The sequence below is a fragment of the Gigantopelta aegis genome, chromosome 3, assembly GCF_016097555.1.
Source record: "Gigantopelta aegis isolate Gae_Host chromosome 3, Gae_host_genome, whole genome shotgun sequence".
In the NCBI taxonomy this organism is placed as follows: Eukaryota; Metazoa; Mollusca; class Gastropoda; order Neomphalida; family Peltospiridae; genus Gigantopelta; species Gigantopelta aegis.
The window spans coordinates 67,682,667-67,706,640 of record NC_054701.1 but is presented as its reverse complement, the minus strand read 5'-3'; the positions used below and the strand labels follow the sequence as shown (position 1 = coordinate 67,706,640).

At 36.0% G+C, this 23,974-nt stretch overlaps 1 protein-coding gene across 1 annotated transcript in view; it reads right to left on the bottom strand.

The window, feature by feature from the left end:
* Positions 1-23,157, bottom strand: part of LOC121368826 (putative helicase MOV-10) — a 28,334-nt gene extending 5,177 nt beyond the window's left edge. Inside the window, exons 1-14 of the mRNA XM_041493572.1 lie at positions 22,543-23,157; positions 21,422-21,669; positions 18,807-19,065; positions 17,655-17,795; positions 14,006-14,168; positions 11,470-11,624; positions 10,853-11,038; positions 8,686-8,833; positions 8,260-8,421; positions 7,380-7,483; positions 6,190-6,401; positions 4,981-5,402; positions 3,373-3,552; positions 2,291-2,379 (exon numbers count right to left, since the gene is read on the bottom strand). Of these exons, the coding sequence (XP_041349506.1) occupies positions 2,291-2,379; positions 3,373-3,552; positions 4,981-5,402; positions 6,190-6,401; positions 7,380-7,483; positions 8,260-8,421; positions 8,686-8,833; positions 10,853-11,038; positions 11,470-11,624; positions 14,006-14,168; positions 17,655-17,795; positions 18,807-19,065; positions 21,422-21,669; positions 22,543-23,138 (3,065 nt within the window). The 5' untranslated portion in view covers positions 23,139-23,157. The remainder of the gene's footprint in view (positions 1-2,290; positions 2,380-3,372; positions 3,553-4,980; positions 5,403-6,189; positions 6,402-7,379; positions 7,484-8,259; positions 8,422-8,685; positions 8,834-10,852; positions 11,039-11,469; positions 11,625-14,005; positions 14,169-17,654; positions 17,796-18,806; positions 19,066-21,421; positions 21,670-22,542) is intronic.
* Positions 23,158-23,974: the final 817 nt, after the last annotated feature.

Below are 23,974 nucleotides of genomic sequence, written 5' to 3'. Positions count from 1 at the left end.
AACAAGGTAATAATATTGTAACCATCAAGCATATATCTTTGAACATTTTTAATTGGAAGTACTGCAAACAAGGTAACAATACTGGTAACCATCAAGCATATATCTTTAAACATTTTTAATTGGAAGTACTGCAAACAAGGTAACAATACTGGTAACCATCAAGCATATATCTTTAAACATTTTTAATTGGAAGTAAAATGAAAGGAGCACATTGTTTAATCTGTAGTTAATGTGTGGAAAACATTTTTTAATCTTGACACTAGATTATAAAATCCCAAAATCCCCACGTAGGTTATTTCTGAATTGCAGCAAGGTATATTTCTTATACCCTGTTCTACAAAAAAGAACGACACATACAATGACCTTAGTCGTGGAACAATGACAATGAAATGGTCAATAACACAAGGAAGATAACCCGTAAGACCCATCGGATCCCTCATGAGTGCTCTAACCACTAGGCGAGACACAACAGCTAAGTCTAAGGCCATTATCACAGCAAGCTTCTTTATATCTTTTCTAAACTTATATTTAGCAATATTCAACTATAGTCCGTCCCACAGGAAAAACCTTTTTTTATACTATGAAATTTACTACAAGTTATTTATTTCTGAACCGATAGTTTTCTTAATTGCACACAAAAATATAATTTTTTTGTTATTTGCAAAACACTTCTACTTTTCTTCTTACGTCAAACCAAATTGAAATTATTTACAAAATACAATTATGTCTCTTTCAAAAATCATTATTTAATGTGATAAGCAATAACTGATGTACTTAAGTGTTAAGGTGACGTTAAAGTGTCATTAAAATTCATTTATTACCTTTTGAAAAGTAACACATCATTTCATTTCAAATTATCCTTTTTATGCTTGTAAGCCCCTTAAAGCAACAAGATCCTGGCACACACCCACACCCACCCACCCACCCACCCCCACCCACACCCCCACCTCAACTATCAGGTCTGTCTGTCCAGTGACCGGGGTTATACTTGTCAATGAAGGGAAGGAAGGAAATGTTTTATTTAACAACGCACTCAACACATTTTATTTACGGTTATATGGCGTCGGACATATAGTTAAGGACCACACAGACATTGAAGGAGGAAACCCGCTGTCGCCACTTCATGAGCTACTCTTTTCGATTAGCAGCAAGGGATCTTTTATAGGCACCATCCCATAGACAGGATAGCACATACCACGGCCTTTGATATACCAGTTGTGGTGCACTGGCTGGAGCAAGAAATATCCCAATGGGTCCACTACCAGGGATCAATCCCAAACTGACCGTGCATCAAGCGAGCACTTTACCACTGGGCTACGTCTCGCCCCTCAATGAAGGGAAGTCAGAGCAGTAGCCTCACATCTCCAATTCAGTTATGAAAACCCAGCACTTATTAAACTTGCAGCAAAATTTGTATTTATTTATTCTTTAACAAAAGCATAAGAGCATATTGATTAATTAACTCATTGGCTTTTCAATATCAAACATTAATTGTTAATTCTGACACATAGAGTTTAGAGGAAACCTGCTTTCTTACACACCCATGTAGGAGATCACTGTTGTGTATCAAAATCGTATATACATGTATGTTTGAGATCGTTTCTGAGAGGTCATGACCCAGGTTAGTGTTATTGTAAGGAGATGTAAAGTGACGTCACTGGAATACTGACGTCATTCAAATTCAAAATTAGCTGTATTATTACAATGCTTCGCCACATTAAAATGCTTGCTTTTCATCAATTTCATTTTCCCGAGTGGTTGGCAAATGTTTTAGAGTGCTCTATTTTTAAGGAAAACGGATCTGTTAGTACAGTAGTGAGTTGGTTATGACGTGGTATGTATGCTTAAAGCCAAGTATCCATACGTCATGTCCCAGTTAGGCTACGTTCTGAAACAAAATAATTTAGACTTATAGTTCATTATATTGTTTACATTTTCATTGTTCCGAGGTATGTAATAGAATACTACATTCGTGTCTGGTTGATACCATTTATCTTACAACTCGTTGTAAGATAAATGGTATCAAACGGAAACTCATGTATTATTCTCTCTACATTTCCCCATTAGCAGCAAGGGCTCTTTAATATGCACATTCCCAGCACTGCCACATACTATGTCTTTTGATAAACCAGTTGGGAAGGGAAGCCTTACAGCCAAAAGCATAGTTATTTTCCATTGACACTCATTTGAAGAATATGTATCCAGAGCTGAAACTAAAATTTACTGGACCTTCCACCATTACCAAACTTTTTGATATCAGAAAACCCCCATTACCCAATATTTGACTCACCTTCCCCAGTATGAGTCCATCTGTAGAGTTAGTGGGTTACCGATGACAATAAGTAATGCTTTTGCTCGAGTCATTGTCACATTGAACCTCTGGGGAAAAAAAAATCATATGCATTAAAGTTTTTTTGTTTAACAACACCACTAGAGCATATTCATTTATTATCACCAGCTACTGGATGTCAGTAGTAGCATGGAATCTTTTATATGCATCATCCCACAGACATGATAGCACATACCATGGTGCACTGGCTGGAATGCGAAATAGCCTGATGGGCCCACCGGCAAGGATCGATCAGAGACCGACTGCACATCAACCGAGTGCTTTACCATTGGGCTACGTCCTGCCTCTTATATGAGTAATGCAAACATCTATATATAGTGCAAAACATGGTCTAGATTGACAAAACACCTGTTGCTGCTATATAGATGCCTCATGCTGCAGCAAACAATCTGTTATATGCACTTTCCTACATCTATATATAGTGCAAAACATGGTCTAGATTGACAAAACACCTGTTGCTGCTATATAGATGCCTCATGCTGCAGCAAACAATCTGTTATATGCACTTTCCTACAGAAAATACCACTGCTTTTGATATACCATTAAAACAAGAATTCCACACAGTTAAATGTCTCTACTACCAAACACTTATTCGGCGTTACTCAGAGTTGCATCCGCATCTATGTTCATCTCAATGTATGTTTTAAACAAAATTAAACTAAAAAAATAAAAAATTAAACTAAAATTTTAATTTTCAACAAATTATACATTGAGAATGAACATTCAAGTTTTATTGATGTAGGACTTACAGTTTGCGAGAAATGGAAATAAATGCAAAACATTAACGTTGAGCTAAGCAAACGTTGTCAAAGTCATTGCTACTGCTACAGGGAAAGCAATACCTGTACCTATATTTTACCTTTTTAGTTTGTAAAGACGGGACAAAAAAAGAGAGCTAAAATCACAGAAATAAGCTCAAAAATACATCTTTGATTAGAAGTGTTATCATTTCAACATGCTAAAACCTTTCTAAAAAAAAAAAAAAAAAAAAATATTAGTATTTAATAACATGATTCACATACCTTTGGGTTGTTGAGAAAGCCCAGGTTGAATCTGGCGTCAAGAGAAAGGTATTTGGGATTGCTGCGGACTGTCGAAACAATGATGATGAGTTTTTCTGATCCTTGGAACTCTTCAACCGATCCCACTTTGATTTTCTCAAATAACCTGTTCTTTGCAAGCTGTGTCTTTATTTTCTGCACCTGTAAAACCCAATAAAGTGGCTGTTAAAGTTAAACATTTCATTTGCTTTAAGTCACAGAGAGACCCTAGTTATTAAACACTACTACATATTTTTCAGTATTAAAGCTGTTTTTGATAATTTTAATTATAAGTTCTTACATTTTATTATTTAGAATATTAATTTTCGACTACTCGAAGTGGTTCTGGTCATCCAAGTTTTTGCAATACCCCAAAATGCATTTTTCACAATTCTAAGTATAGCTAGCCCCTGAGTATAGCTAGCCCCCGAGTATAGCTAGCCCCCGAGTATAGCTAGCCCCCGAGTATAGCTAGCCCCCGAGTATAGCTAGCCCCCGAGTATAGCTAGCCCCCGAGTATAGCTAGCCCCCGAGTATAGCTAGCCCCTGAGTATAGCTACAGATGGGAGAAACACCAGTCTTCGCTAGCAAAGGCGAGTGACCACTCTTACTGCCCTTCAACTCACCAGGAAAGTTTTAGGAGTGACAAATTGATCAACTTTTAATAAATTGTATTCAAAACTTCAGATGATCGCTCACTGAGCATCATTGAGGAGAGTGATCCAAGTTCACCTTGACTTTTCTAAAGTTTGTTTTGTTTAGGGACACAACTAGAGGAACAATGATTTATTAACCATCGGCTATTGGATGTCAAACATTTGGTAATTTTGACATACAGTCGTAGAGAGGAAAACTGCTAAATGTTTCCATTAGTAGCAAGTGATCTTTCATATGCACCATCCCACAGGTAGGATAGGACATACCACAGCCTTTGATATACCACTCGTGGTACACTGGCTGGAATGACAAATTAACCAAATGGGCCCACCAATGGGGATCGTCCCACACCAAACATGCACCGAGTGAGCGCTTTACCACTGGGCCACATCCCGCCCTTTAATTTTGCTAATGCCGGAGACTAATAAAAAATAAAATATAATAATACAGTGAAACCCGTCTGAACCAAAACACACAAGGGACCGAATATTGACTTGATTTAGACATAATCTTGTGTTTAGAGGGTTGGGTTTTAGAATTTACAAAAATTGAGACCATGAAAGTTGGCCGGTTTTGACAGGATTCTAGTTTCAACAGGTTTCACTATATTATTATTATGTAATAATATGTGCTTGACTCAGTGAAATGTCCAGAAAGAAACCAATAAAAAAATATGGCTGTTTGAAATTTAAAGTTTGTTTTGTTGAACAACACCACTAGAGCATATTGATTAATAATTAATCATCAGCTATCTGATGTCAAAACATTTGGTAATTCTGACACATAGTCATCAGAGGAAACCCGTTACATTTTTTCTAATGCAGTATGTAGTTTCCCACAGAGAGTAAAGCACATACAACAGCCTTTGACCAGTTGTGGTGCACTGGTTGGAACGAGAAAACTGTTTGAAAGAGTTAACTAGTAAACATGTACCTGCTTTCTATAAGGAGAGATAACTCCAATTTCCTCTTGCTTCAGCTTTTTTCCTTGGACCCGCGATTCCATGAGATCCTTTACATACTTAACAACAACGCAGATTTCTTCTAAATTGAAAAAAGATGGACTTTTCTCTTCTCTCATGTCTTCTCCTATCACAGCATGAAAAATGAGAGGGAAATGTGTCCGTGGTAACCCTTCCCACTGACACATCAACTGTCGTATTTCTGGGGCAGCTTCCTCCAATTCTCCATCATAGAAGTGTTTGTTTGACAGATGGAGAATCACTTTGTGTGACCTGTAGTTTTTAACCAACTTGGTCAACACGGTGTCATTGTACTGGGCTGGACTGTCTGGAGATGTTGCTATTTTCCCATAGATAGTGTGGTCTTCCATCAGCCGCTCCAACAATGACCTGTCTGGTAAAACAAAACAAAACAACTATAAATTATTTTTGTACATGGCCTAATTAAAATTGAAACTATAACTGATTTTTGTATGGCCGAATTAAAACCGATTTTTGTATGGCCTAATTAAAACTGATTGTACTTCACCAAATCAGACCTTGATCTCGACTTTTTTCAGTGATAGCCCACAGGGCTACCAGGTTGTGAAATCTGGTAGCCCTCCATAAAAATTGGTAGCCCCATAATTTTAATAAATTAAAAAAAAAAAAAAAATCATTTATTTTTATTTCAACATGTTTTAAGTGGATTTTTTGTTTAGGTGTTTAAGTGTCTTCTTAAAAAAAAATCTAGTAGCCCCGCGGACTACCGGGTTTAGACATCTAGTAACTAAAACACTCTTGACCTACCGCTACGATCGAGCCCTTCAAATGAGACAGTAGGCGGGACGTAGCCCAGTGGTAAAGCGTCCGCTTGATGTGCCGTCAGTCTGGGATCGATCCTTGTCGATGGGCCCATTGGGCTATTTCTTGTTCCAGCCAGTGCTCCACGACTGGTACATCAAAGGCTGTGGTATGTACTACCCTGTCTGTGGGATGGTGCATATAAAAGATCCCTTGCTGCTAATCGAAAAGAGTAGTCCATGAAGTTTCCTATCTCATTATCTGTGTGGTCCCTAACCATATGTCTGATGCCATATAACCGTAAATAAAATGTGTTGAGTGCGTCGTTAAATAAAATATTTCTTTCTTTCAATTGAGACATGCAACCATTTCAGTCTTTACTATATCTGCTCACTTACCAAGGTTGTATTTGACTGCAAACGGAGACCGCAGGATTGCTCTGAGCTGTTCGGGATCGCCGGCCAGGACCAGCTGTCCTCCATTTTTAACATTGGGATTACAGTCGAGGATCCCCGCCACAGCAATAACACATTCCGGTTCAACCGCGTACCCAGCCTCGTCAATAAACACGTGAGTGAAGTGATCAGATGGGAAGTCCGCTGAAGCAAGTCTGAAAAAAGAGCCCATAAAAATAAAACAAGCATTCTGAGAGTACTGCTGAAAGTATTACATGTCCCTATTAGGTAGGTCAGGTCAGGTCAGGTCAGGTCAGGTCAGAATGTTTAACGTGCATGTTCAGAACAAACTGTTGTAGTGCACACCTGTCCTGGGCACAGGTGTCGGCCTCAGCCAGCTCCTCCACCCATGACAGGAAAATGTCCCTACTGGGCCCATTCCAATATTTATTTACATGCTCCTATACCACTAGAGTATTTTTTTTAGATGCCAGGGAATATTTTTAGTCACCATGGCGAGTATTTTACTCGCTTTGTAGAGCACTGCATTGATGTATAAAACCGGCTTTGGTGGCGTCGTGGTTAGGCCATCAGTCTACAGGCTGGTAGGTACTGGGTTCGGATCCCAGTCGAGGCATGGGATTTTTAATCCAGATACCGACTCCAAACCCTGAGTAAGTGCTCTGCTTGCATCGACCAGTGATCCATAACTGGTTCAACAAAGGCCATGGTTTGTGCTATCCTGTCTGTGGGAAGCGCAAATAAAAGATCCCTTGCTGCCTGTCGTAAAAGAGTAGCCTATGTGGTGACAGTGGGTTTCCTCTAAAAAAACAGTGTCAGAATGACCATATGTTTGATGTCCAATAGCCGATGATAGGATAAAAAATCAATGTGCTCTAGTGGCGTTGTTAAATAAAACAAACTTTACTTTTCATTGATGTATAAATACTCACAAATTCAGTTTAAAATTGCATAGCATATTGAACTTGAAGCAATTGTATAAAAATTGTCACCATTATTTATGGAGACATTCATCAAAATGAAAAAAGATTTTAAGTTTAATTTTTGGTATTTATTAATTACAGCCAGTCGCTACTGAGTCCAGATTTCACAAGTTGAAATGAACATCGGTTTGTTCAACAACAAACTGTCATCTTGTGAAAATCCATTGCGACTGGCTGCATACGGCTTACCTTCCACCAGTAATAAGCGTTGAAACCACTATTCTGTACTTCATCATAGATTCCTTGTTTGGATAGAAGTATCGACTCTCATGAGTGTCATAATTACAAACGTCCTGAAAAATACATCATACAAATGTACATGATGCTTAGTACGTCTCTCCTGATTTTGTAGCAACTGTAACAAACACTGATCCGACCAGAAACACATTGGAACCAGAAACACATTGGAACCAACTTACAATGGCTACAGTGTGGGGTGTGGGTAATGTTTGGCATGCATCCATCAGAGAACTGTTCAAGCACACCTGTCATGGCACAACCTCTGACTTCTCAAGAGAGTTCCATCCGTGACAGGAATGGCTACAGTTAGGAATGTCCCTTTAAATACATTGACAGTCCTTTGTTCTGAAACACGGGGCGGGCCGTAGCCCAGTGGTAAAGCGCTCGCTTAATGCGTAGTCAGTCTGAGATCGATCCCTGTCGGTGGGCTCATTGGGCTATTTCTTGTTCCATCCAGTGCACCACAACTGGTATATCAAAGGCTGTGGTATGTGCTATCCTGTCTGTGGGGTGGTGCATATAAAAGATCCCTTGCTGCTAATCGAAAAAAGTAGCCCATGAAGTAGCAACAGCGGGTTTCCTTTCTTAATATCTGTGTGGTCCTTAACGATATGTCTGACGTCATATAACCATACATAAAATGTGTTGAGTGCATTGTTAAATAAAACATTTCCTTTCTTCCTTGTTCTAAAACAACGCAAACAAGAAAAATATAAAGAAATAAATAGGCAAATAAAGTAACAAACAAACAAATAATAATAAATACCCTAATAAATAAATTAATTAAAAATGAAAAGACAAAAAGACAAAAAGAAAAAAAAATATATACCCTAATTTTCTCAGGAATGGTAGCCCAGACACGTGATGCAGCATTCAGTCGGAAGATGTCCTTAATGGGAAGATGTTTCAGAAGTCGCTCAACAATGAGGTCAGCTGCAGTGTTGGAAGGAGCACAAGCCAAAATGTGTGAATCGGGAATGCACTTCCAAATCTACAATTAAATATGATATACAAAAATTCAAGATACATGTTCCTAAAAGTCCACATTAGTCTGTTTGTCTTTCTGTCTCTCTCTCTCTTGTTCTCGCTGTGTCTCTCTACCTCTCATTCACTCTCTGTGGCTCTTCCTCCCCCACATTGCCTCTCCCTCCTCTCTTTTGTCTCCCTCCCTCCTACATTTCTCTCTCTCTGTCTCTCTCTCTCTCTGTCTCTCTCTCTGTCTTGTCTCTCACTCACCCCATCTCACAAAATTTACCTGTTTCATGGCTTCAACAATAGTAAATGTTTTCCCAGTGCCTGGTGGCCCAAACACCAAATATGGTGCTGGTCGAGATGTCCCAGAAACAATGTGGCGGATGGCAATGTCTTGTTCTTTGTTCGGGTGTGGATCCGTTGAAAAATATCTAAATAAATAATATATAAATCTAGTCAATGAGGTAAAGACTCTTGGTTAATTGATACCTCAGGCCACTGTTTAATCAGAGGTTATTAGATACATGGAAAACACCTCACTTATTGAAGAAAATAAGAAAAGAAACCTGCTGCAAGTTATGTTTAACATGCCCAGACAGAAAAGAATAGAATAGAACAGAATAGAATAGTCCATCCCATCTTCCTACAAAAATGTTTGATGTAAATAATTTCAGTTTGGTTTGACGTAAGAAGAAAAGTAAAAGTGTTTTGGAAATAACAAAAAAAGGGATATTTTTGTGTGCAATTGAGAAATCAATCAGCTTGGAAATAAATTACTTGTAGTACATTTCATAGTATGAAAAAAGGCGTTGAATATAGTTAGGCAGGGAACCGTTCAATCACTTTTTGTAGCTAAAAACTTCAAATACCGGTAAGTAGCCTCTTTAAGCTGACAAAATGGAGGGGTTTTATTTGCCAAAAGTCGGCTCATGTTGCCGAGTTATTAACAGTAGTGTCGCACCATTTGTAGTGACCGGTCAAGTGGTGTTAAGTTCTTGACCAGATTCATTTCAATAATGTAAAAAAAACCTTAATTATTTTTTTAACATACATGCAACAATCAGCTATTTAATACTATGATCGTGGTTTATTAATTTTCATTCAGTTATTTTATTTAAATTTTTGTACATGTAGCAGTATTTAATAACAAAATATTATGATATGAGTGTACATCTTGGCATGTGTTGTTCTAATTGTAAACAAGGGGCTGGAAAAAAAACTTGTAAAAAAAAAAGAAGCTATTCCTGTACATGTACAATTCAGAACCTTTCAAAATTAATGCAGAACATGATGAAAACTTACAAAATGTACTGATAAATGTTGATCAAACGTCTTGGGAGAGTGGCAGTCCTCCTACAGACAGTGCAGGAAGGATGAAATAAGTCTTGTGTTATGCTCGCATCGGCCATACTTACTTAACACATTCATTTATCTTGAAGAAAGATCCTCCACCTAGGTGTGAGCACTGTCAGTGTACTCTGACGGTACGCCACATTTTGGTGGAAGGAAGGAAGGAAATGTTTTATTTAATGACGCACTCAGTACATTTTATTTACGGTTATATGGCGTCGGACATATGGTTAAGGACCACACAGCTATTGAGAGAGGAAACCCGCTGTCGCCACTTCATGGGCTACTCTTTTCGATTAGCAGAAGGGATCTTTTATATGCACCATCCCATAGACAGGATAGCACATACCATGGCCTTTGATGTACCAGTTGTGGTGCACTGGCTGGAGCGACATTTTGGTGGAATGCAATTATATCAAAGAAACTAGAAAAGATATATTTTGTCAAAGAAATATGATGGAATCATTTCGATTCAATCCAGAGCGTATATTACAGTTTTTACATGATGACTTTTATTATAAATTTCAATTGTATCTATCTTTGATATTTGTATTTTTTGCACAGTTCTTTACACTGTTTTAATTTAACTGTTTTAATTTTTATATTGATGTTGATCATCACTTTATTTATTTGCATTTACCATAGTTTAACACCCAATAGCCCAATGAATTTTTCATGCTGGGGTGTCGTTAAACATTTATTCATTCATTCTCATTTTTCCTGGGAAGAGAGAAGTAATTTCTACTCTTTAAATTCTAGATTAGGACCTGGGCCTGTCCTGACTTAATCTTAAATGATGTCACACGCATGCAATTTGTATGGCGTTGCCATGACGTTACTGTTTCAGACTCTATTAGAGTCTCGAATCTCGACTCTAAACGTTTTCTAAGCACCAGGCCTGATCCTAATTTTACAACATTGTGAACAGCCTGCAACACAAAAAGATCCATCCCACCATTTTAACAACATTGTGAACAGCCTGCAACACAAACAGATCCATCCCACCATTTTAACAACATTGTGAACAGCCTGCAACACAAACAGATCCATCCCACCATTTTAACAACATACATTTTAAAACTAAAACAGTAAATATTTACTTTAATGATTCATGCACTGGACGGATTTGTCCAAAGGATCCAATACTTTTCACTGTTGGAAAGATCAGCTTCTCAAGGCTAAGTTCATCAGCTAGTTCGCAAGCTCTATGCATCAATCGTATTGGTAATCGGTTGAAGATAAATCGAACATTAAACCTTGTGTTATGAACATGTTCTTTCATCAAACTGAAATATAAAAACAATTAAGACACATTACTACATCTTCCTACACATACAAGAATATTTATATTTAGGTTTGTTGTTTTATTCATATAACATTAATCAAAGAATATTAGTAATGTATTTAATGCTAAAATATATGTACACATGTTCGTCATACTTTATTCACATTGTTTTTCAGTTTAAACTTGCATGAACCAAAAAATAAATGTGGTCAATTCTTAATTAAAGCAATATTTCAAGTAAGATAATAAAATTATTTGCATGTTATATATAAAATACAGAGTGACGATACTCCCACCTATCAAAAACTAAAGTCTGTAAATCAGTGGTAAAAACATATTCAACTGACTTTCACAAACATTTTGCATAATACAAAAAACAGATATGAAAAAATGCAACTTATAATAATAATAAATACATTGCCAAAACTCTACCTCTCATGAAAGCCCAGTGCGATCTGAGTTTGTAGAATTTCGTGAACAAAACCTTGGTATTCCCTCTCACTGGTGTTTCCGCCGTTATCCCGTATTCGCACAAACAACTGGTCACCACGAAGTACAGACGGTCGACTTTCAGCTAAACCAGGAACCTGAAGTAATGAAAAACAGAGCGACAGTGAATGAAACAAAGCTCGAACTCAAAACTTAGCCAGAATTCATTACATGGGGATGCGAGACATATTTTTATACCCACCAGTCACAAAATAATAATTAGGATCTGAAACAAGAGGTCGGGGAGGCGAGTGTTAGTTTCTAAATTCTATCTGTAATATTATTTCTTATTTTTTGTGAATATATCGATGTGCAACAGTCACAAATTGTATAAAATTGTGTAGCATAGCAACTTTATACTAAATTTATGACTGTTATACATTGTTAAATTCACAATGAATGACAAAGAATTTTGGTAATTACAGAAAAAGTAAAGTTTGTTTTATTTAATGATGCCACTAGAGCACATTGATTTTTTATCTTATCATCGGCTATTGGACGTCAAACATGGTCATTCTGACACTGTTTTTTAGAGGAAACCCGCTATCGCCACATAGGCTACTCTTTTACGACAGGCAGCAAGGGATCTTTTATTTGTGCTTCCCACAGGCAGGATAGCATAGCACAAACCATGGCCTTTGTTGAACCAGTTATGGAACACTGGTCGGTGCAAGTGGTTTACACCTACCCATTGAGCCTTGCGGATCACTCACTCAGGGTTTGGAGTCGGTATCTGGATTAAAATTCCCATGCCTCAACTGGGATCCGAACCCAGTACCTACCAGCCTGTAGACCGATGGCCTAACCACGACGCCGGTGATAATTACAGAAAAACACAACATATTTAGTTTCTAATACCCATAAATCAGTTTCTAACATCCTTTCCATGATCTGTTTCATGTAATGACATCACATTCAATGTCTTTTTCTGAGGTTTGGGGACGGGATATAGCCCATTGGTAAAGCATTCGCTTGATGCGTGGTCAGTCTGGGATCGATCCCCGTCATTGGACCCATTGGGCTATTTATCGCTCCAGCCCAGTGCACCACGACTGGTATATCAAAGGCTGTGGTATGTGGTATCCTGTCTGTGGGATGGTGCATATAAAAGATCCCTTGCTGCTAATCGAAAAGAGTAGCCCATGAAGTGGCGACAGCGAGTTTCCTCTCTCAATATGTGTGTGGTCCGTAACCATATTTTTGAGGCCATATAACCGTAAATAAAATGTGTTGAGTGCATTGTTAAATAAAACATTTCCTTCCTTCCTTCTTTCTGAGGTTTATCACAGGATAATATTCAGGTTTTTGTGATGTTATTCGATCACAACAGGGTAAATCATGTAACAGTAGAAAGTTTGTAATTACATGTACAATAATATGTGCTATCTGTGTAATTACATGTACAATAATATGTCCTATCTGTGTAATTACATGTACAATAATATGTGCTATCTGTGTAATTATATGTACAATAATATGTGCTATCTGTGTAATTACATGTACAATAATATGTACTATCTTTGTAATTACATGTACAATAATATGTCCTATCTGTGTAATTACATGTACAATAATATGTGCTACCTGTGTAATTACATGTACAATAATATGTACTATCTTTGTAATTACATGTACAATAATATGTCCTATCTGTGTAATTACATGTACAATAATATGTGCTACCTGTGTAATTCTATGTACAATAATATGTACTATCTTTGTAATTACATGTACAATAATATGTGCTATCTTTATAATTACATGTACAATAATATGTGCTATCTGTGTAATTACATGTACAATAATATGTCCTATCTTTGTAATTACATGTACAATAATATGTGCTACCTGTGTAATTATATGTACAGTAATATGTACTATCTTTGTAATTATATGTACAATAATATGTCCTATCTTTGTAATTATATGTACAATAATATGTCCTATCTTTGTAATTACATGTACAATAATATGTACTATCTGTGTAATTATATGCACAACAATATGTGCTATCTGTGTAATTACATGTACAATAATATGTCCTATCTTTGTAATTACATGTACAATAATATGTCCTATCTGTGTAATTACATATACAATAATATGTCCTATCTTTGTAATTACATGTACAATAATGTCCTATCTTTGTAATTATATGTACAATAATATGTACTATCTTTGTAATTATATGCACAATAATATGTCCTATCTTTGTAATTATATGTACAATAATATGTCCTATCTTTGTAATTACATGTACAATAATATGTACTATCTGTGTAATTATATGTACAATAATATGTGCTATCTGTGTAATTACATGTACAATAATATGTCCTATCTTTATAATTACATGTACAGTAATATGTCCTATCTTTGTAATTATATGTACAATAATATGTACTATCTTTGTAATTATATGCACAATAATATGTACTATCTTTATAATTATATGTACAATAAATATGCACTATCGTACATCCAGCAGCAGTAACCGTTTGTTCCTATGATACTGCAACATCATGATATCTTCTATGTCATACTGCTGTATATCAACCTCCATCTGAATCTCCTCAAAGTGCATCAATGTTGACATTTTCTTGCAGTACGTTTCCATGGTGACTTGATCCTCTAACATCTTCCTACCAAAAAAACCCACATTAACTGTTAAATTTACTTCCAGAATCAACTATTTATATGACCTTTAAATGGATTATATACTTATCAAAGTATAAGAAATAAGATGCTTTTTTCTTTTTTCTTTTTTTTATTAAACCAATTAGAACAGATCACCCACATTGTTCTTTTCATGATATGCCTTTCAGTATCCTTTAGATGCAATCATAGACAAACATTATTTTTATATTCATATATGTCTTCTCCAAATAATGATGTGTGCCATGCCAAGGTTACAAGTTGAAAGTCAGAGCTACAGTAAATAACCGAAGTGGTAACATCAATAAGATTAAGATTGTAAGTGTTAGGTTTAGAGGGTAAACTGATCTTAAAGGGACATTCCTAAGTTTGCTGCACTGTAAGATGTTTCCGACTGATAAAATATTTGTACGATTAAAATTACATATTAAATATATTTTCTTCTTTAGAATATCAGTGTTTGTATATTCAATGTGTTTCTGGTCGTCTTAATATTTGTAAGAAGCCCAAACTGGATTTTCTCTTCAAACAATTTTGTACGTACAAAAAAAATATTTTAGGAAATAAAATGAAATTTAACCTTGTACAAATATTAAAGCAAACAGAAACATGTTTAATATACAGCCACTAATATTTTATGCAGAAACATATATTTGATATGTTATTACAATCATTAGAAAGTATCTTTTAGTCGATAACGTCTTAAAAATTGCACCAAACTCAGGAATGTCCCTTTAAGTCAGACATGATTGTGAGTTGGACAACTCTAAAGCTGTATTTCTGGGTTATGACACTATAACTGGGACAAAGACAAAGGCGCATGGGCCTAATCAGCTATCTGAGTAAATCATTTAGCCCACCGGCACTCATGGCGTACACCGGGGCACAATGTAGCCCAGTGGTAAAGTGTTTCTAGGATCGATCCCCGTCGGTGGACCCATTGGGTTATTTCTCGTTCCAGCCAGTGCTCCACAACTGGTGCAACAAAGGCCGTGGTATGTACTATCCTGTCTGTGGGATGGTGCATATAAAAGATCCCTTGCTGCTAATCGAAAAGAGTAGCTCATGGAGTGGTGACAGCGGGTTTTCTCTCTCAATATCTGTGGGGTCCTTAATCATATGTCTGACGCTATATAGCCATAAATAAAATATGTTGAGTGCGTCTTTAAATAAAACATTTCCTTCCTTCATGGAGTCCACCATAGCCATGGATGATGCACGACGATGGATGAAAATGTATCGCAATAGGTCACTCGAGCCTTTGGTTCAGGTGACCTAATAATTAATGTGAAAAATTAGCTATAGTACTTCTGCAATTTGTCTTTCTTTCCGACCTTACGTGATTGCAGTCTTTTCATATAATATCAGAAGAAAAGCTTTTGAATACAAGAAACAATACATTTTTAAAGATATCCCTTTTTCTTATGACAATATTTTGGATGAACATGGTATTTATTTTAAAGATATTTGATTTTAATTTCGAATTTACCTTTTGATCATGTCAGTGTCTGACTCAGTATCAAGTATTATTCCTAGCAAACACCACCATGGCATGGAATATAATGGGAACTTTAAGTAAAACAAAGACTTTATATCTACAAATATTATGCAGTTCATTTCATTATCTGTTTACATACTGTGTACTTGTGTGTCGCATACTAAATGAATCCAAATTCGATTAATAATGTGGGTATTTTTTTTGTTTAAAGACGAATAAGATCTGTAAAGATTGGTATGTCCTATTTCAGATCACACTGTCAGACTTAAAAGCAAATGTGTCCAAGTCACTGTTGAATTTTGAACACGTCATATTTTGATCCATATTTCTACTAATAAAGTGCTTATTTATAATAAAATACACAATCTGAAGTATAAGGAAAAGAAGCTACTCTATAGTAATCAGATTAAATCATATAAAGTTCGTTAGTTTTGTTTAACGACACCACTAGAGCACATTCATTTATTAATTAGTGGCTATATTGCAGGTCAAACATTTGATGATTTTGACATATGGTTTTAGAGAGGAAACCCACTACCGGTATATTTTTCCAATAGTAGCAAGGGGTCTTTTATATGCACCACCCCAGAGACAAGATAACACATACCATGGCATTTGATATACCAGTCATGGTGCACTGGCTAGAGCGATAAATAATTTTATTACCTGAGCAGTCACTCATAACAGGGAAAATATTTTCCATATTTTCTCAGTGAGAAATATTCTGCATTGGTCTAACGAACAATACTATTGGATAATTTGACGCTTACAAACAAATGACCTTGTCGGTACTAAATATGACGTCATCACGATTTGCCAAGCACACAAAATGACGTCAGGTAGTTTAAAGAGTTTGCGTTTATGGCTCTCTGTTTTTGGTGTTAAATTTATAACAAAATGTTATTTTAATGCAATTCAATATAGATTTTGTAGCAGAATAAAAAGAACTGTTTTCGAAAATGCTCTATGAACGTGATTAAATTACAAAGTTATAGCAATTCTCAGAACAGTTCGTAAAGTGGTTTACATTGTTTCTATACAGGTTGGCCTTCGTGCATGTGCGTAAAAAATAAATGCTTTTCAAGAAAAAAATAGCTGAGGTAATAAATAGAATAACAAACTCGGTACCAGTTATTATCAAATTTATGTCCCTCAAGAAATAATTTTCATTTGTCACTCGCTAAAGCTCATGACAACTGACAATTATTTTACTTGGGACATAAATTTGATAATAACTGGTAACTCGTTTATTATCCTCTATTAGTGCATCAAAGATAATAAACGGACATTAGCTGTGATCTAAAACATCAAGACTGTCCGACTCATGATCACTTTACCATGTCACAATATGGTCCGAAAACCTGAGTGAGATCATAGCTCCATGGGTCAAAATAAATAAGGAGATACTACGTTCCAATACAGTACTTAATGTGTTATTTCATGGGATTATTATACTTCAATACTATACTGTAATACAAAATTAATTGTTTTTTATGTTCTTACCAAAATGTTACCAGTAAAGTTTGTTCTATTTAATGATGCCACTAGAGCATATTGATTTTTTATCTTATCATCGGCTATTGGACGTCAATTTTTTTTACCAGATGCTCCAAATTAATTGCTTACCTCAAGAAGGGAGGAAGGAAATGGTTTATTTAAAGACGCACTCAACATATTTTATTTATGGTTATATGGTGTCACTGTCAGACATATGGTTAAGGACCACACAGATTATGAGGGAGGAAACCCGCTGTTACCACTTCATGGGCTACTCTTTTCGAATAGCAGCAAGGGATCTTTTATATGCACCATCCCATAGACAGGATAGCACATACCACGGCCTTTGATGTACCAGTCGTGGTGCACTGGATGGAGCGAGAAATAGCCTAATGGGCCCACTGACGGGGATCGATCCCAAACCGACAGTGCATCAAGTAAATGCTTTACGACTGGGCTACATGTCGCTCCTGCTTACCTCAGAGCTGTGAGTTCAATTTTCTCAAACTGTTTCAAATGACTGGTGTTTGCGAGTCCGTGGTTAATCATTTTTCTCAGAGAATCGGGTATGAGGTATTGTTTTAATTCTACCTTCCTCTCCAACTTATCTGAGCCAAACCTGAAAATAAGAAAAATGTAAGCTGAGTTACATGTATACACAGGTTTCTGAAAATAGACAGAACGATTGTTTCGTTTGTGCGTTGCTCATGCGAATCAACCTTTTTTTTTTACGTGCGAAATTTGGAACTACATTTACTTGGATTTAACGGGATATGCAAAAAGGAAATGGGTTACTTAGATTTATTTCTGCGTAACCGATAATGGGTCATGCAGATTTTCAAATCTCAGAAGCCTGATACAGTGAACCCGGTACATAAATCAATTATACTGTTCAAATACGTTGAAACATTCAAATAATCAAACTTAATGACTGGCACATATAACAATCATTTGTACATGCTACATATATAGAGAATACTAAACGAATTCCTGTGTGAGACCGTCTATATTATGAGTGTATTTTTAATCGTATGTCACAAGCGAAAGCGAGTGATGTGCGATTAAAAACACATAAGGTGTAATATAACTGGTCTCACACGGGAATGAGTATAGTATTTTATTTATTACACCGAACATCAATGAACAAAAATTGCATAGAATGACTTCCAAAATAACTAAACAAGGCATGAAAATACAGATTAAAGACTGGGAAAAATAACATCGCTTACCAAATGACGTCACGTTGTGGCTACTTCATTTAGCTATTTATCAATGAAATTTTGCATTCCTACACCACACAAGTGACATCTATCAATGAAGTTTACACAAACAATATTATAAACATATTCAAGGCTAAACTAAATTATTAAAATATATATTTTGATAAATTATGCTGCTAACATCAATTACAAGAAATGACAGCAAGTATTTTTCCGATTTAAAAATATGAATTGAAAGAACCATGTACACACTTTTCACATAATATCTATGAGGAGTTGTAGTGTCACATCATTGCTCATGTGATCAAAAGTGATGACCTCTCAAATGACGTATTTTCACATGTGGAGAGACAATTAATATCACACTGCAGTGTAATAAATACTATTTTGTCAAAAATTAAGGTTCTTACTTTGGAAGAGGGTATCCATTGATGGTGCGTGTTGCCTTCCTTTGACTCCTGGTTTTCTTAAATTGGTTTTCTCGTCTCACATTCTTTACACCTTTTTTTATTTCTTCCATGGTTTCATTTTGACATTTTGCGTGTAGATACTTCACAATATGGAATGTTGAATCTGCATTGTCGACATGCCTAAACTGAAGAGCAAGTGGTGAATGGTAACTTCCAATATTGCGTGCCTCAGCCCTGATTTGTATATCATATGTCTGGCCTGCAATTAGTCAAACAAAACATTTACAATACTTGCAAACTGTAACAGCAATGGGAGACATTCATCAATTATTGGGCGGGACATAGCCCAGTGGTAAAGCGTTCGGTCGATGTGTGGTTGGTCTGGGATCAATCCCCATCGGTGGGGCTACTTCTCGTTCTAGCCAGTGCACCACGACTGGTATATCAAAGGCAGTGGTATGTACTACCCTGTCTGTGGGATGGTGCACATAAAAGAACACTTGCTTACATGTATAATCGAAAAGAGTATTCCATGAAGTGGTGACAGCGGGTTTCCTCTCTCTATATCTGTGTGGTTCTTAACCATATGCATGATGCCATATAACCATAAATAAAATGTGTTGAGTGCATTATTAAATAAAACATTTCCTACTTTCTTTCATAAATTATCTCCCTTTAGCAGTAAAACCAGTGATGCTGACAATTGGTCTTTTTGGTCTTCAATATTTCCACATCATAAATAGGACAATACTGGCAGTTACTAACTGCAAATATCTTCCAAGCCTTTGACATATCAGTCGTGGGGCTCTAGTCAACATGGGGTAAAAACAGTAATAACTTCAAAGCCTTTGACATATCAGTCGTGGGGCTCTAGTCAACATGGGGTAAAAACAGTAATAACTTCAAAGCCTTTGACATATCAGTCGTGGGGCTCTAGTCAACATGGGGTAAAAACAGTAATAACTCCGAAGCCTTTGACATATGAGTTGTGGGCTCTAGTTAACATGGGGTAAAACAGTAATAACTTCAAAGCCTTTGACAAATCAGTCATGGGGCTCTAGTCAACATGGGGTAAAAATAGTAATAACTTCAAAGCCTTTGACATATCAGTCGTGGTGCTCTAGTCAACATGGGGTAAAAACAGTAATAACTTCAAAGCCTTTGACAGAACAGTCATGGGGCTCTAGTCAACATGGGGTAAAAACAGTAATAACTTCAAAGCCTTTGACATATCAGTCGTGGGGCTCTAGTCAACATGGGGTAAAAACAATCCATTCAGGGCTATTGATCCTACGACCTATCGAACCTCAGGTGAGTGCTCTACCATTGACCTACATTCTTCTCCCTAATTTGTCAGATGTACAACGCTCACATTTTAATTACCATGTTTTCAGATGAAAACAGAACAGCAAACAAATATTAAACAGTTTACAATGCTGCTTGAAACTTGTATATTAAATTACCAGCGAAAATACATGTAATTACTGTAAGGATTGTAGAAATTGCTTTTCGGTTTTGAATGAAATGCATCTGAAGCCATTTCAAACACCAAGGTATTAAAAAACACTTTTGATTCTTCAAAATGTATATATTAAACAATGAGTTGTAAGTAATACGTAATTTAATGGTAAAAGAAATTGTAATAGATGAAACTATATTACAACCTAATAACTATAAGGTTAGTACCTTTAAGTACAACATTTGAAATTTAAGTGCTTGATCTGCAACTGATCTTTAAAATGAAGATATGAATACAGTCAACTCCACTTATTTGCATATCCGTTTATAGAATAATTCAGTTAATCAACTATTTTCACCCAACACGGAACCATTTGCCCTTTTAACACTATAAAACATCCGGTTAAATGCATGGACTACAGACTAAAATATCGGATATTTGCACATGTAGTTCATTTCCAAAATGCGATATACACCAATTCCCAAATTTTGGTTAGCAGTGAAAGTATACTGATGTTAGTTCAACTCAGCAATACGACAATAGAGTTTATGTCAAAATGTGATCTAAGCTCATTAAAGGGACAGACCCTAGTTTTTAAACACTACAACATAATTTTCACTGTTAGAGCCGTTTATGATCACTGAAATCAAACATTACGTACTTATATTTTATTGTTTAGATTTGTTTTTGGTCATCCTGTTGTTTCTAATACCACAAAATGCATTTTAATATTTTTTTAAACGCACGTGCATCTGAAAAGTAGCGGTTATTGATTTGAGCTATAGTCGATGTTTTAAGAATATTTCTCGATTTTCACACTTGTAATTTTATGCAAATGTATTACGGGTTTGTAGATTAACTAAACTCAGGTTATAGTGTATGTTTTAAGGATATTTCCCGGTTTTCACTCTATTTAACTTTATCCAAATGTGTTATGGGTTGGTAGATTAACTAAACTCAGTGTCCATTTTACGAGTTAAAACTAGGATCTGCACCTTTAAACAGGATCTTAACAGTGCGGTTTGAGTGATATTTGCTACGTCATGTTGTACAGCAAAACCATGGTTTTCTCAAAATAACATAATGGATACATCATCTTTTGGGAAATGAACTCTTCATAATTATATTCTGGACTTAAGATAGAAACAAAACCAACCTGATTGTATGACAACACTATTCTGTGATTCGGTGACTTTCTCAACGTCATCTAACTGAAAAACACGAATTCTTTTTAACAATTCACAGCTGACAAGTTCGACACTTTGTGCACTGCTGACGTTCTTAATGGTCAGAGTTATGTCTCTTGGGTGCTGTTCCTTGAGATATAGCAGCACCGTGTCAGCATCTTGCCCATCTGATGGAACAGAAATTACGACGCCATGTTTATTCTTCGTTAATTTGTCTCTTAAAAAGAAAAATAAGAGAAAAAATAATATTACAGTTAATAATTGAAACATTTTTTTTTTTTTTTATACGTACCATTCAAAGAGCAATTATACATGTATTTCACTATTTCTACATTCATTTCTTAACTAATTTTCTTGCTTATATCCAGTTAAGGTTCAAGTATGCTGTCCTGGGCACACACCTCAGTTATCTGGGCAGTCTGTCCAGGACAGTAGGTTAGTTGTTGGTGGTTAGTGAAAGAAGAGGGTGTACTAGTCATACACCTACCCATCGAGTCGTTAAAACTCGCTCTGGGTGGGAGCCGTTACCAAGCTGTGAACCCTGTACCTACCAGCCTTATATGTCCAATGGCTTAACCATGACATGACTGAGGCCGGTTATTTCTACATTTAGAGTGGACTCTATTAAACGGGATTCAATGGCGACTGACAAAATGTGCCAACATACACAGAAGTTGTTGTTACTGAATGGATTCTGTGGTTGTGCTGAATTACACAAAAATCTCGATCACAAACACTGGTTTAGACACAGTCCACTGTATAATAAATATATGATAAAAATAAAATAATTACAAATTAATCAATTCAGTATTATATAATATAAAAATTTACAATGTGCTACCATAGAATAAAAGCAATGAAAACCCATTCCCGATACTCTGTGAAAACTCCATACCACAGTTAAAAGGTCAAAATATTTCAAATAAATTTTGTCTACTTTATGAAAATTATTTTATGCAAAAAAACAAGAAGAAACAATTTTTTTTTAAAGAAAAAAAGCCTAAAACTCACATCCCTGATATTTACCCATCATAATCCATGATAAAATTATTAGAATTGTCAGAAAGCAAATTACAAAATAAATTTTTACTTTTCCGATTTGAGCTTGTGTACCAGAACTGCGACTCGATGCCTTCTTCCATCCACATGCTTCACCACCTCCTGCTGTGATGTACATGGTGCCGAACACAACTTACAAAAAAACACCCTGTCCTTCACCGATATGTATTCAGGAAGAGGTTCATCAGACTCAGTCTGACCAGAGTCTTCTGCTGTAGGTGACCTGTTACCAGCTCTTTCGAGTTTTTTCAAGATTTTGTGCTGATCCACGGCAAACTTTCGGTAATATGGTCTTCCCCAGGAAGCAGCCGATGAAGCATCGCCACCGGGTCCAACACCATTCACTGTATCTGCAGCTTCACTTCTGGCATTGTCATGCGATCCGAGGTAAAAAAAAGCACCTTTCAGGTGGATGATTCCATTCATGAAGAGGGGCTGTAGCACACTGCTGAAGCTAGGAATGGACTGTCCTGGAATGATCTGGCGTAAATACTTCTTGTATTGGTCATTGTAGAACTCGGCGACCTGTCCCTTGCTCATGCCATCAATGCTGATATGTTCGGTGTTGAGAAATCGTAGAAAATCCTCCCCTCTATCTTGCCGATCTTTAAAAGTAAACTTCCCCATTGCTTTTTTTTTTTTTTTTTTTTTACCTACATGTAAAGATAAAAAGAATAAGGTGACATGATTGACTAAGAAACAGAATATCTGAAAAATAAAAGTTCACAAGGCTAGCTCTGGGGGAGCGGAAAATGTTGCCAAATTATCTATTAAGCTTGAAAAAATTCAGAAATCTAGTTATTTTCTGACAAAATATCAATTATTACATAAACATACTTTAACAAATTAAAATAAAATTCACCAATTGTTTTTAAAATTTGTAGTGGGTAAATTTGGCGAATGCTTTCATATAGAATTATAGGCTTGTTACTATCATGTGAAGATAACAATAATGAACTCTTAAAACAATCAGCAGCTATTGGATGTCAAACATTTGTTAAGTTTTACATATTGTCTAAGAAAGGAAACTCGCTACATTTTACCATTAGTAGCAAGGGATCTTTTATATGCACCATCCCATAGACAGGATAGCACATGCCACAACCTTTGATATACCAGTCGTGGTGCACTGGCTGGAGCGAGAAATTGCCCAATGGCCCCACCGACGGGGATCGACCATAGTAAACTAATATTAATAATACATGTACATGTATTCATGATAATAATAATAAAACATTAAAAAACAAAACAAACAAGATCCTGTTCTCTGAAAATCACATGATCATCTTTTCATTTGCTTGCTTGCTATACAAAATTAATGCTTATGTTTAAAAAAAAAAAAAATGTATAAGGTACAGTACACAATGGAAAAATATGTAGCAATTAGATATATTTTATGATAACATTAATTCACTTGTTATATTTCAACTTTTAACTTGATTACTTCATTGAAGTCTATGAAT